The sequence below is a fragment of the Acartia tonsa genome, chromosome 4 (assembly GCF_053477335.1).
Source record: "Acartia tonsa isolate MP-2025a chromosome 4, ASM5347733v1, whole genome shotgun sequence".
NCBI lineage: Eukaryota > Metazoa > Arthropoda > Copepoda > Calanoida > Acartiidae > Acartia > Acartia tonsa.
The window spans coordinates 703,212-716,265 of NC_137263.1; the positions used below are offsets into that span (position 1 = coordinate 703,212).

The 13,054-nt window shown below is 32.9% G+C and overlaps 1 protein-coding gene across 1 annotated transcript; it reads right to left on the reverse strand.

Annotated features, from left to right (window-relative positions):
* Window positions 1–525: 525 nt before the first annotated feature.
* On the reverse strand, window positions 526–12,411 carry LOC145315603 (uncharacterized). The gene is made up of 8 exons (XM_080155579.1): window positions 12,343–12,411; window positions 11,704–11,769; window positions 10,994–11,063; window positions 9,615–9,691; window positions 7,729–7,803; window positions 6,217–6,334; window positions 5,567–5,614; window positions 526–3,369 (listed from the first exon to the last, which is right to left on the reverse strand). Exons 7-8 carry the CDS (start codon window positions 5,611–5,613, stop codon window positions 1,452–1,454), a joined length of 1,965 nt encoding a protein of 654 aa, XP_080011705.1. The 5' UTR covers window position 5,614; window positions 6,217–6,334; window positions 7,729–7,803; window positions 9,615–9,691; window positions 10,994–11,063; window positions 11,704–11,769; window positions 12,343–12,411; the 3' UTR covers window positions 526–1,451.
* Between the last annotated feature and the right edge of the window lie 643 nt (window positions 12,412–13,054).

Sequence of the window (13,054 nt, forward strand, 5' to 3'; positions counted from 1 at the left end):
CCTGCTGATGTTGCTGAATAATTAAGGTAAACATCAATATCTTCATAAAAATATGTCACTGCCTGATTTTGATTTTCTATATTATTAAAACAATATTGAAATTTTTTACAATTGAAATTTATCAATATTTACAATTCTTAATATTTAAAGACTAACTGATATTTTGTCTTGTTTTAAAGATTTTAGTAGTTCTATAAAGACATCTAGTAAGCATATTTAAAACTAAAAAGGAAGAAAAAATTGTCATAGGGCAGTGTCAATATGAGGGTCAGTATAATAGATTTATGTATTACTTTAATGTCAGAATCTATCTATCTACAATTACAAACATATGTGCTGGGGGAAGCTAATCAAACATATAAAAGGGGATGACTTTGAGATATAAAAGATTGTTTTGGATTAGCAATTAATAAAACATTGCATTTCCCCGAAATATTGAGAAGATACGCCCCTTATACTGTTAGGACTATAACTTGTAGAATTATAGAGTAGCTACGCTGCTAGACCGATTAATAAATCAACCTGTAAGTGCAAAATCACTATATTGTTCTAAATACAAGTTAAACAATAAAAGTACAAGAATAGATAGACAAGGAAAGTACTAACCTATCTTTCTGTTTAGAGCTCCTATGTCCGATTGATATTGCTAACAATATCAATGACAAAACAGAACTAAACTAGATAGGGCATCATGGTCATATTTATAGATGCACACATTCATTCTTGGACAGCTCTCTAGCTTTCCAAGCATGAACCGTTTGCATGATAGACATTCCAATGATACAATAACAATAATAACATTCAATTAAGTATTGAAGGTGTGCACAGATTACCACAATTTCCCCCCCTTAAGAGTAGATGAACAATCTACTCATAACCTATTATGGTAAACCATGTAACCTTCAATTATAATAATGATAATATATTCCGAAAATAGATGCAATCGATTATCAAGTTACTAAAATAATAAATGCAATTTATGTAATAAAACTTTAAAACATTTTTAACCAAAAGAGAATATAAGATAAATGGACAAAAGCAAAAAGCAAACCCAAAACATAATAAAGTGCAATTCATTACAAGCATAAGCAAACATATTCAATAAAATCATTATCCATGTTATTTTTTTTTTTTTAAATCACTATTGTTTATGAGTCTATAAGCCATGCCGCCAACGTCCATGCCAACAACCATGCTGCCAACAACTATACTGCCAACAACCATGCTGCCATCAAGCATGTCCAATCATGCTGCCATGTACTGCCAAAACAACACAAACCATTACTGCCATCATCAAAACTATAGTTCTTAACAGAAGAAAATATAGACAATAGAAATAACATAATAATAGCATAGAATACTAGTCATATAGACAGTACCCCTTTTAACTGTGTAAGCAAATATATTAATCAAAGATGATCAATATATAGATCATTGAAGCAAGCTAGCTTTTACTCCTTTTTCTCACATCTAAGCTTAAGTTTTTGAACTTTTCTAGAAGTTTCTTCTCTCCTCTCCTCCTGTCTTCTATCTTCCACTCTATTGTCATCATTTGAAGGTCCAGCTCCAGAGTTTGTACCAGAGTCCTGGCCAGAGGTAGCCAACCCTGCAACAGAAATCTGGTTGACCAGTCTCTCCACATCCTTCCTCAGATGAGTCACATCGGTTTGCAATACGGTAGTATTACCAAAAATTGCTTCATCTATCTTGGATTTAAACTCTTCATACATTGTAGACACAGCGTTCTTGACTTCAGTTATTTCTGTCCTCATCAAAGAAATTTCATCCTTGGCAGTTACCATGATATTTAAGAGGCACTTGAATTCGGCGTGCTTCTTGATCTCGGTTGACACCAAATGAAGGTGCTCGCTGGACACGGTTAGCGCGGGCGGAAGGCTCAGAGATGTCCTGCTCATTCCAGTCTTCCCCATAATGGCCAGATCTCTAATCAGGTTTCGGAAAACGGAAAGATTCTTGTTCCCGAATTTGGAGGAAATGGTTTGGTACTGGTACACTCTCTGATTTTGATTATACTCCTCAACTGACACGCACCTTAGGCGGGCAGAGAGACATATCTTCTCTGAGCTAATGAGCTCAGAAAGATAGAGCTGAAATGATGTCAGCAATCTACTTTCCAGATCTTGTACAACACTCTTATTGGAGAAGTGTCTACGAAAATCCTGCAGATGTTCAGTTCCAGAACAAATTAAATCTTCGGGCCATTCACTATATAGGCTTAGATTTCCCTGATATCCAACTATGGTCACCATAGGGAACCATAGTTGGATTGTTGTAACAGGGTTTGGACTAAAGCTAAGGGTTTTACCTAACTCGTCCTGAGGAATTTTCTTATCATCCATCAATCCCTGGAGCAGGTGATACTGCACAAAGTGATAATGTGCCATCAACCCGATAGCACAGAGCATGTCAGTTCGAGCCTCCCCATTTAGGTTAAGCAAATTCAAAACTTCATCCAACCTGAGCTGTCCCTCTACCTCCAGGGGCTCTCCAAGAGGAAGTGTTCCTATTCCTTTGAGAAAGAGGGTCCAACTTGGATCCTGACGATCCCTACACACTTGTACATCTGGACTACTTGACTGATCAGATTTTCTCAGTACAATGTTAAGCACTTTGAGATGAGTTACTACAAAACGGTTTATTTGTGCTATAATCAGCAGGTAAATCAGGACTGACTGGGGAAAGTCGTTAAGTTGCTCCACCATCTTATCATATCTTCCACAAAAATCTTCGAACTGGACCTTTTCTTCCTCAGTTTCTGGCCTAATCTGACGTTGTTTTGGGTGTTTTAAAGACTGGCCAATATCCCCCAGATGTAAGACCGCGGTCTTTCCCTCAGTCATATTCAAGTTCTCCAAAACTTTGAGCTGATATCTCATAACCCTCTCAAAATGGAGGTCAACCAAGAGAGAGTGCACCAGATGGATGCATTGATTGTTCAACAACGCTACAACATCCTTTATTCTGGCCTGGCCCATGGAAGGCATAATATTTGCACTCCCTGGATAACAAATCAACTGTTCTCTCATCTTGATGGTTGACCAGAAAGGCTCAATAAACCTGACATTCATTGTATCAGGTGCCTGTACCACTTCTTCAGGTTTAAGCAAAGTTTGCAAATCCATAAAGTTCGTACTGTTAACAGATGATTGTTGTCTTGATGCTCCAGATTTAATTGCTCCACCCCTTCCACGCTCACTGACAGGATAAGGTTGATGGCTATTTCTCCCCATCTTTGGAATATGGTAACCAGTTCTAAAACCAGAACTGGGACCGGGTTGTGCCAAACCACCATCATTCCTCACCCGATAACTAATACCAGGTGGTGCCATGTCAATATCATTCCTCATCCTGCAACAAAATATGTTACTAGTAGATGATAGTTTTTCATGGATAATCAAAACCACATAATAACTTGATTATATAAAACCCCATAAATATATTGTTGTTTATTTTATATTGTCATAAAGATTTTTATAAAATAAACAATATCTTAAAACTAAAATATGGAAACATATGTAAATATATATATGTAAAAGCCAATAAATATGTTGTTTATTTTATGCTGTCATAAATATTTGTATAAAATAAACAATCCCTTAAATCTAAAATTTAGGAACATATGTAAATATATATATGTCATTAAATGATTAAGTAGAGATTATAGCATCTATTAAGTATGTATGTCTGATAATGCAAAATAGTTCACAAGAAAAATTGAAGTTTAGATGCCGCATCTTCATATATATCTGATGTTATAAGTGATTTCAAGAAATTTTGAAATTTAGATGTCGCATCTACATATTGAAGTTTAGATACCGCATCTTCATATATATCTGATGTTATGAGTGATTTCAAGAAATTTTGAAATTTAGATGTCGCATCTACATATCTAAACTATTGCAATTCCATTTCTTCATTATCACCGATACCCGACCAACATTTTATATTTAACACAAAGTTTACTACTTTGTACAACCCACACACAGTTAAACCAGTCATTATTACCGATAAAACAAGAATAACAATCACCATTATTACTCGCTTTATCCAATATATAAAATCCATTGGAGTCCATTCCCACAAATTTTTCTGAACGCTTTCAAAAGTATGCACCAATCCATCCAAAATAGATGGACTAGCTTGTAAAGATGCTAAATCCAATGGTTCATCCTGTTGAATTTGAAACTCATATAGAGTCTCCATATCATTATCCTTAAAGATCTCCTGAAACTTAACAGGATTCTGCGGATCGGTAATATTTAAAATTATTGTTCCTTGTTCATTATTGGTTACATAAATATTATCATGTACCCATAGAAATGAAGAAGAACTTTTGCAATCTACTATGGTTAAATTATCCAATTTCTCCAGGTTACGAGTCTCAACTTGCAGACCATGTAACACACCTTGATAGTTAACCCTTAAATGATCCAAATAACAATATCCCTTATCCTGATGAATTTCAACAGAAATTTCTTTACATTGTTCAACTCTTATAAGTTCCCCAAGTTGAACAATTTTAAAACCTGGAAGATATTTTTCTCTAATAAAAATTTGTTTATTTATTCTAGATTGACATTGAATAAATTGTTCATGTTCTCTCATTTTTCTATTTAACTCATGAACTTGCCCTAATGTGAAAATCAAATTGTTAAAATTCCAATCTGATTCTAAATGATGCAAACTTTTAAATTTCATATTAATATCTTTGCTAATTAAAACATTTTCTATATCAGTCTTTTCCATGAAACTTACAGTATGACCATTTCTTATTACACTACTAAAACCTGTTAACTGTAACATAAAATTATATTCCAGACTTTGCACGTAGCTAACCTGGTTTATTTTGATTTCCCTAACATTTATATATTTTAGTAATCTATGCGAAGTAAATGGCTTCAACATAAAATAAGCAAATGAATTTTCATAACATGTTGTTTTACAGTCAGCAGTAGTACCAATTATTGTACCACGTGACAGATCAACAATATACTCTGGATTAACCAACACAGTTACCATTTCTACATCTACCTTAATTACCAATGCCAAAAATCCGTCCGGAACAAAAGTGTCCCCAACATAAACTCCTAATGGTTTACAAACTACATTTTCTACATTTTGCCAACTTAAACCTAGGTTTATAGATCCATTAACCAGAGTAGAAAATACATTACTCTGGTTAACTTTTATGTTGAAATTACGCTCAAATAAAGTAATTTGACCATTGTTATAAGCTTTCTTACACTCTGCTCCTGTTAACACTATTTTATACTCAGTTGGAATATTTAGCATATGCAGGTGTGCATAGGACCCACAATACCAACTATCCTGTCTAACCAATATTTGACATCTAATACTGTGTTCAATATGTCTGTCAGTATCGATTATTATACCGACAGACATATTCTGTTGCATAACCATTTCGTGTTCAATAGTACAAAGTGATGGTCTATACTTGACTCCCATCACTTCTTGACAATTAAATCCAGTTAATTTAGCAGTAAAAATACCTTTTGTACAACAAAGGAAAATGAATATTACCCACCTATCATGTCTATTATTAGGAGGACTTCTAGATCTTGTTGGAGCCATCCTAAAATGAATTATAAATGTTTATTAGTTACAAAAAAAAATAACCAATACAAATTTGAATTATGTTTAAATATCATATCATTACTATAAATAGCTATTAACAGGTTGCGTGATAATTTTCGAAAGAATATTTGTTAAAGAGGTTGCGTGATTTCTACTATTTCTTTCCAGTAAGTGTCTTAGATAAACTCACAAATTTATCTCTTGTACTTAATTTTGTATTGGTTTTGGTTCGCTGTCTAGTCCTAACTGTTAATGGAGGAACCTGCAAATTAGCATAATTTCTCGTACCTATAGGTCTGCCCCTTCCCCTAGTAACTTCATTATCAGAAGAAGCAACTATATCTGATTCATTTGCAGACCTATTATCCTCAGAATTATGCTCATCAAACACAGAATCCCTGTCTACCCCAGAACCCTGTTCATCCGAATCCAAATTAGGACCAGAATGATCAGCATTCTCAACATTAAGACCAGAAGAAACCTGTTCATCCGAATCCAAATTGGGACCAGAATTAAGACCAGAATAATCCTCCCCCCCATCAAAAGCATTATTCTCAATATTTTCAGATAAAGATTTTGCAGATTCTACAATTTTAGTACCTGAATGAGCAGATATTTCCTCTTTATTAGATAATTTGTCCACACCACTATTTTCAGACAAAGGATGTCCACGAATATCTTCCAATACTCTTGAAAAATCCTGTTCTCCACCACAATCCTGAAATGATAGAAAATTATTATTTTTTCCATCCTTAATAACCGCAGGATTAATATCAATGATATTATCAGCCGCAATTAGCCCAGACGGCTGTAAATCCAATGTATACAACTCATCAAAATTGAGTTTAAAACTTGTTTCAAGCACAATTAAATTATCTCTTGCCACAGTAATTTCATCTTTAGAACGAATAGGACATCCATCCAAAGGTTTCACTCTATATAATGAGGATGAATATTTGTACGTTATCATAAATGGTCCCAAAAATTGACTTGTTATTTTTTTAGAAATTCCACTTTTAACTAAATCAAAATAACAATATACTACTGCATACAAAGGCAAGTGCATATCTTCACGATGAAGGTTTTTTAACTGTAAATATTTGTCAGTATTGTACTGTAACATTTTCCAACCATCCTCAATCTTTGAGATTAGATTTGTAAAAGACGGAGGTTTCGTGATTGTGTCTGAAGAAGGACAAAAGAGATTCATTGGTAATAAAGGATCTCTATTGAACATTTTAAAAAATGGCGTAGAACCTATCCGAGAGTTAAAACTTGTATTAGCACAAAAAGTGGCCCACCGAAGTTTACCTCCCCAGTTATTTTTAGCAAATGCTTCATTAGTTTTTATATAATTATACAACCCTTGATTATATCTTTCAGAGGGGTTAGATTGTGGATTGCGTGGGGGTATCATAACTATATTTACCCCCAACGCATCCATAGTTTCTTTATACAGATTAGATGTAAATGCTGCGCCCCTATCACTTCTAATTTCTTTGAATAATCCATGAGTAGGAACAATATTTTCCATAATACATTGTATGGTACTAGAAGCTTTAACATCAATTACTGGAAATGCCCATACAAAACGTGTAAAAGCATCCACAATAATTAAAATAAAATTGCATATTCTATTATTAAAAGTTGTCCCAGGATTCAGCGGACCTATATGATCAACAAAAATAAGATCCATAGGCTGACCAGCACTAGCACTATGAGTAATGGTATGCTTATGACGTGGCTTAAACTTAGCAAAACATGAAACACAATTTTTTATCCTCCAAGAAATAAATTGTTTAGAATAGGGCATAAAAAAATGTTTTCGAATCTTAATCAATGTTTCTGAAACTCCCTTATGCCCACTCAACTGATGACAGTGTGCATAATCAAAAATTTGATTGTACAATGACAAAGGAGGAATAATTCTTTTTATTACATGATTACCATTATTAATAGGCTGCATGAAATACAATATACCATTAATCATTTCCAAATGATCAAAGTATTGTAAAATTAATCGTGCTCGTGAAGGCAATTGTTTCATTTCCGCACCCGTTGGCTTTAAATTCTTAGATACAAAATCCACCGCAATTTTTAAAATATCATCACCTGCAGTATGTCTTGCAAAATGTTGGGCTCTTATCCTTCCACTGTTCTCAAGCACAATCCCCTTAGCCACAGATCCTGAAAAATTTAAAGAGTTAGAATCAACTTTTTTATCTAACCAATAAATAGGATCAATGATACTACATTTAGATTTTTGTTCAAAAAATGTTGAACTTACAACAGATTCTTGCGGCAATGCTGTTGTTCTTGTAATAATGTCAGCATTCTTATGTAACTTACCTGAACGATGCTGAATCTCAAATGTAAAAGATTGTATATATAAAATCCATCTAATAGTTATACCACTGGGAGCACCTTTTTGCCATGATTGATAAGAAATCAAACATGTGTTGTCAGTTCGTACCAAAAAAGGTTTATACCTGAGCATATGTTCAAACTTCCGCAAGCCATACACCAGAGCCCCAATCTCGCCCTTGAAGGCGACATAGTTGCGCTCGTGCTTACTACAAACACGTGAAGCGCAATTTAACATTTTTTCCTCTCCAGATTGTACCTGTGACAAGACTGCTCCCATAGCGTGCTGAGAAAAATCTATATCCAAAATGAATTTACCTCCATCCCATTCTGGGTAGGATTTCTGAAGAGCTTGTGAAAACAAAGTTTTTATATTATTGAAAGCTTTTACCTGTTCCTTTTCCCAGGTAGTAATTACAGAAACCCAGAAATGACTGTATTTCTTTACCTGTTTTAGGTAGTGGCCATTCTTTAATTTTATCTAAATATTTCTGATCCATCCAAATACCGGAGGATCGTATTATATGGCCTAAATACTTAACTTCAGTTCTCATTAAATTACATTTACCTAAATTTAGTTTCAAACCACTCCGACACAAAGCTCCTAACACCGAGTCTATATGTTGAATATGATCTATTACCGTTTTGGAATAAATGATGACGTCATCTAAATATGCACAACTATACATACGTAAATGAGGATGTAAATCATAAATCCTGGTCATTAACCTGCAGAACACTGATGGCGCATTGGCGAGACCAAATGGCAACCTCCTAAAAATGTACTGCCTATCTTTAGTACAGAAGGCAGCACACTTACCTGCCTCCTCAGTCATGGCTATACTATGATAGGCTGAACTCATATCCAGAGTAGAAAAATATGAACAATTACCTAATCTCTCCAGAGTGTCTTGGATATTAGGAATTGGCGAGGCGCACTTAATAGTGACCTCATTCAATTTCCTAAAATCCAACACAAATCTTAAAGCAACTTCACCTGGATTTGCTGCTCTTTTCCGCACACAAAAAATAGGACTGGACCATGGAGAGTAAGATTCTTCAATTACCCCTTGATCCAGCCATTTCTGTACCTGTATTTCCAGCGCAGCCTCCTGCGCTGGATTTAACCTAATAGGCTTAACCCTAAATGGTTGAGTATTGGGCTGTAATTCTATATCATACCTTAATAAATCTGTGGCTCCAATATCATCGGGTGTTAATGAAAAACAACTAAAATTTTTCAATAATACCTGTAAAAATCTCCTCCTAAGATCTGAATTATTCTTAAGAATTTCATTCTCCTCAAATTTGAATTTTTCTTTCAAAAATTTAACCTTTTGAAACATAGTTAAAGGTAAATTATCTTTGTCTTTACTACCTGACATTTGTTGTTTTTTTACTACGGTGATTTTTCCTATTTTTTTACCTTTCTGCAACCTAATTGGTTGAGCAGAATTATTTATAACATTAATAGTTTGAATACCGGTTCCTGTACTAGTTAAAATACCTTCTATACCTGCTATTTCATGCTTTTTAGTAATCAAGCATGGAGAAAAATATATCAATGTTCCTTGTTTAATAGGTATGTTTGCAGTTACTCTAATTGGAGTAACTGTAAATGGTAAAAAATTCACCTGTTCATCTAATGAAACTGTGGTATGTAAATCCTGCAGCTCAACCAAGTTAGCGCCAGAAGTGGACTCGTTCAAACCTGGAATAGTTTTAAAACATGAGAAGTTATCACATTTTTCTGCTTGTTCCATAATTTGAATTATATCAGGTATAATACTAACATACTCCTGAAGAATTATTTTATTATTACCCATTTGCATTTCTTTTTTGTCAAAATTTAATACAATTTTATGTTTGTCAAGGAAATGATACCCAAGATTTATGTCACAGCTCATCTGCGATATGACATAAAATCTCTCTTGAAAAATAAATGTTTTATTTTCAGTAGAATAAAAAGTTAAAGGATTAGTTTCTCCCTCAATCTTTATTATTTTACCCTCTACACTTTTAGCTTTCTTAGTTGTAGATTTAATTGGTAATCCTAATTTTTTAACATATTCAGAACTAATGATAGGAAAAGCCAAATTTCCCGAATCAAGACAACATTGTGCTATTACATTAGGATTTACAGCAAATGCCGCTTGAAAATACATTCTTGGTTTAACATACATTATGTATATTAAATTAAGTATTTTACAAGTAGTACCTACTTAATTTACATATCAATTTTTAACATATTTAAACGATATATTAAACTTTGAAAATAATTACACATATGTTTTTATTTTCTTCAATTATTTCATTACTCATGAAATAACTAGGTATGTATGAATAATTTAATGAGTAATTAATCTAAGTAATCACATTTTTCCAATATATAAACAATATATTTAACTTCAAATGTTATTTAATGACTAATTAATCTAAGTAATCACATTTTTTTTTTTAAAATATATAAACAATATATTCAACTTTAAATGCTATGACTCATATTTAATTAACTTTTATTTTAAACAATTTAAAGAAATCATTTAAAACATTTTTTACTTTAAATTTATATTTCAAAACAACCTAAAGAGATTATCTGAAACATAAATGTTTACCCTAAATATGTATTTCAAACAATCTAAAGAGATCATTTAAAACATTTTTTACTTTAAATTTATATTTCAAAACAACCTAAAGAGATTATCTGAAACATAAATGTTTACCCTAAATATATATTTCAAACAATCTAAAGAGATTATTTAAAACATATTTTTACCTTGATTTATACTGTCAACATATATTTCAAACAATCTAAAGAGATTATTCCAAGATATATGAATAATTCAATGTTGTACCATAAATGATTTCAAGAAATTTTGAAATTTAGATGTCGCATCTACATATTGAAGTTTAGATGCCGCATCTTCAAACAACCTAAAGAGATTATTCAAAAATATATATAATACAACCATACCTTCCCCCCCCCCCTTTTACATACCCCAATATTTTATACCTTTTAAAACTGCTACTACTGCCAATAAGACACAGCAATCACAGAAAGTACAGCCGTCACCAAACAACAGCTGAAAAATATAAAATAATTAGTATGTAAAAGCAAATGCGTGCACACAACATCCCCAACAATAACAGAAACCACAACTATTCAAAAATAATGGGTTTAATTCCGAATTCTTAAAATATAACTGATTGTAGAGTAACAACTCTAAATTTTCAGCTAAACCAATAGCAAGTCGCAATTGTTCCATAATATGCAAATGAACCATCAATGTATAGTTAGGGACTTGCCCCCCACACATAACAAGGAGCCAGGGAAACTGCATAAGTAACGGTGACGTAGAGGTAAGGTACGCATACATATCCTCCAAGCCTTTAAACGAGTAATCAAACATTTGTTTATTTGTAATATCTAATTTTTCTGATAATTTGTAATTAAATTTCAAGGTTAATATTAAGTATTTCAATCTGTTAACCAAAAATAAAGAATTGGCATCCGCAGGAATAAAATAATTTCCCAAGGTTTTTAACCAATGGTCTGCCTCCCCCTGATTATTGCAGCAAAACAAACTATTTACATAAAGTAGCTGTTTTTCAGATTTTGGTAAATTAATATCAATATATTTGTAATCTTGCCACGCCGTGTAAGCTGTAACATTCATACTAATATATATTTTTATAAGAACCTAAGTAATAAATAAAATTTACCTTATTGTAGAATCAGATTTATCCAATCAGATGAACAATAGCCACAAACTGCAGAAATCTTGATTCCTAAAATAAAAATATGACATAAAAAGTTATGCCATCATACGGCGATTTCTCAATTCTTGCAATAATTTTTGATTTAGAAGTCTCAACAAATAATGCATCATTGAATACTCTCTAATAAATTTATCCTGAATTTCTATAACAGTGGGGGGAACCATTCCATTTGTAATAACTCTCCACCAGAGTGGCTGGAAAACTATTGGACTAACCTGGTTCCACCTGAACAACAGGTCCGTTAAGATCATCAACGTAACCCTGTTGTCCATCATGGCAGGTGAAAAAGTGTTCTGGTCAAAAACATAAATTTGCGAGATGACACGGTGACACAAATTGACCCCGTCCGCAAGAAAACGCATTTTATTAGAAAATGCTTGGTCAAGCTCAATATCTACCGTTGACCAGCATCTTAGCATGCAAGGGGAACTGATCATGATATCATCCGAAAATAATCGGCTGATCAGATCATCACCTGCCCTCCCGTCAAAATAAAGCCTAGGGGGCACTCGATCATTGTTCTGTCCCTCACCGTCAGTCTGTCTCTCATCATAGGTCATTATAAAAAAAATAATAAGTTACCTGTTAATAGCAGACAACAAACAATATATTTATTTCACAACACAGGTCAAAAATCAGTTCACAACTGAGCTAGTCTACACAAGCCAGCCACAGCCTTGCTCTGAAAAAATAAAAAAATCATTAATCAGCAAAAATAATTTTTTTTATACTGCATTCACACAGATAATTTTGCATAAACAGAAATACAAAATTTAATAATTTTTACAGAAAACCATAGCACTTCGCTTCTGTTTTTGTTTTTAATTTAGTTAGGGTAGGTATAACATAATATCATACCATTAACAGAAAATCATTTTTTTTTTAACATAACAAATAGTTATATGTATCATACAGAACATATATCTCATAAAAATATATACAATTTTAAAAAGAAGTAAAAGAAATAATATATATTTCTTTCCTTTAAATATCTATCTATTTACAATGTTTATAATTTCTACGCAACAAATGCCGCGCTAAATATTCTATTGATATAAGGATTTATACTTACAAAAATAGTTCTGGTAAGGGGTAAAAGGAAGAAATATCCAAAACAGATTCATTTGAATTTCCTTCCTCTGTATCAGTGCATGGGGATTCCTGATCCTCATTTACCTGATTAATGTTATTTTCTTTAACAGGTTTCTTTGTAAATTTACCCTTAGTAAATCTACGTGCCCTCCTACGTTCACGGTTTTTCACCCATCTACCCTCCTTATGAGGCGGTTTACCT

Coding starts and splice junctions, on each gene's coding strand:
- LOC145315603 (XM_080155579.1), bottom strand. CDS start 5,613: ATGGCTCCAACAAGATCTAGAAGTCCTCCTAATAATAGACATGATAG. Junction 3,370..5,566: donor CCTAATAATAGACATGATAG/GTGGGTAATATT, acceptor ATTTTGTTGCAG/GATGAGGAATGATATTGACA.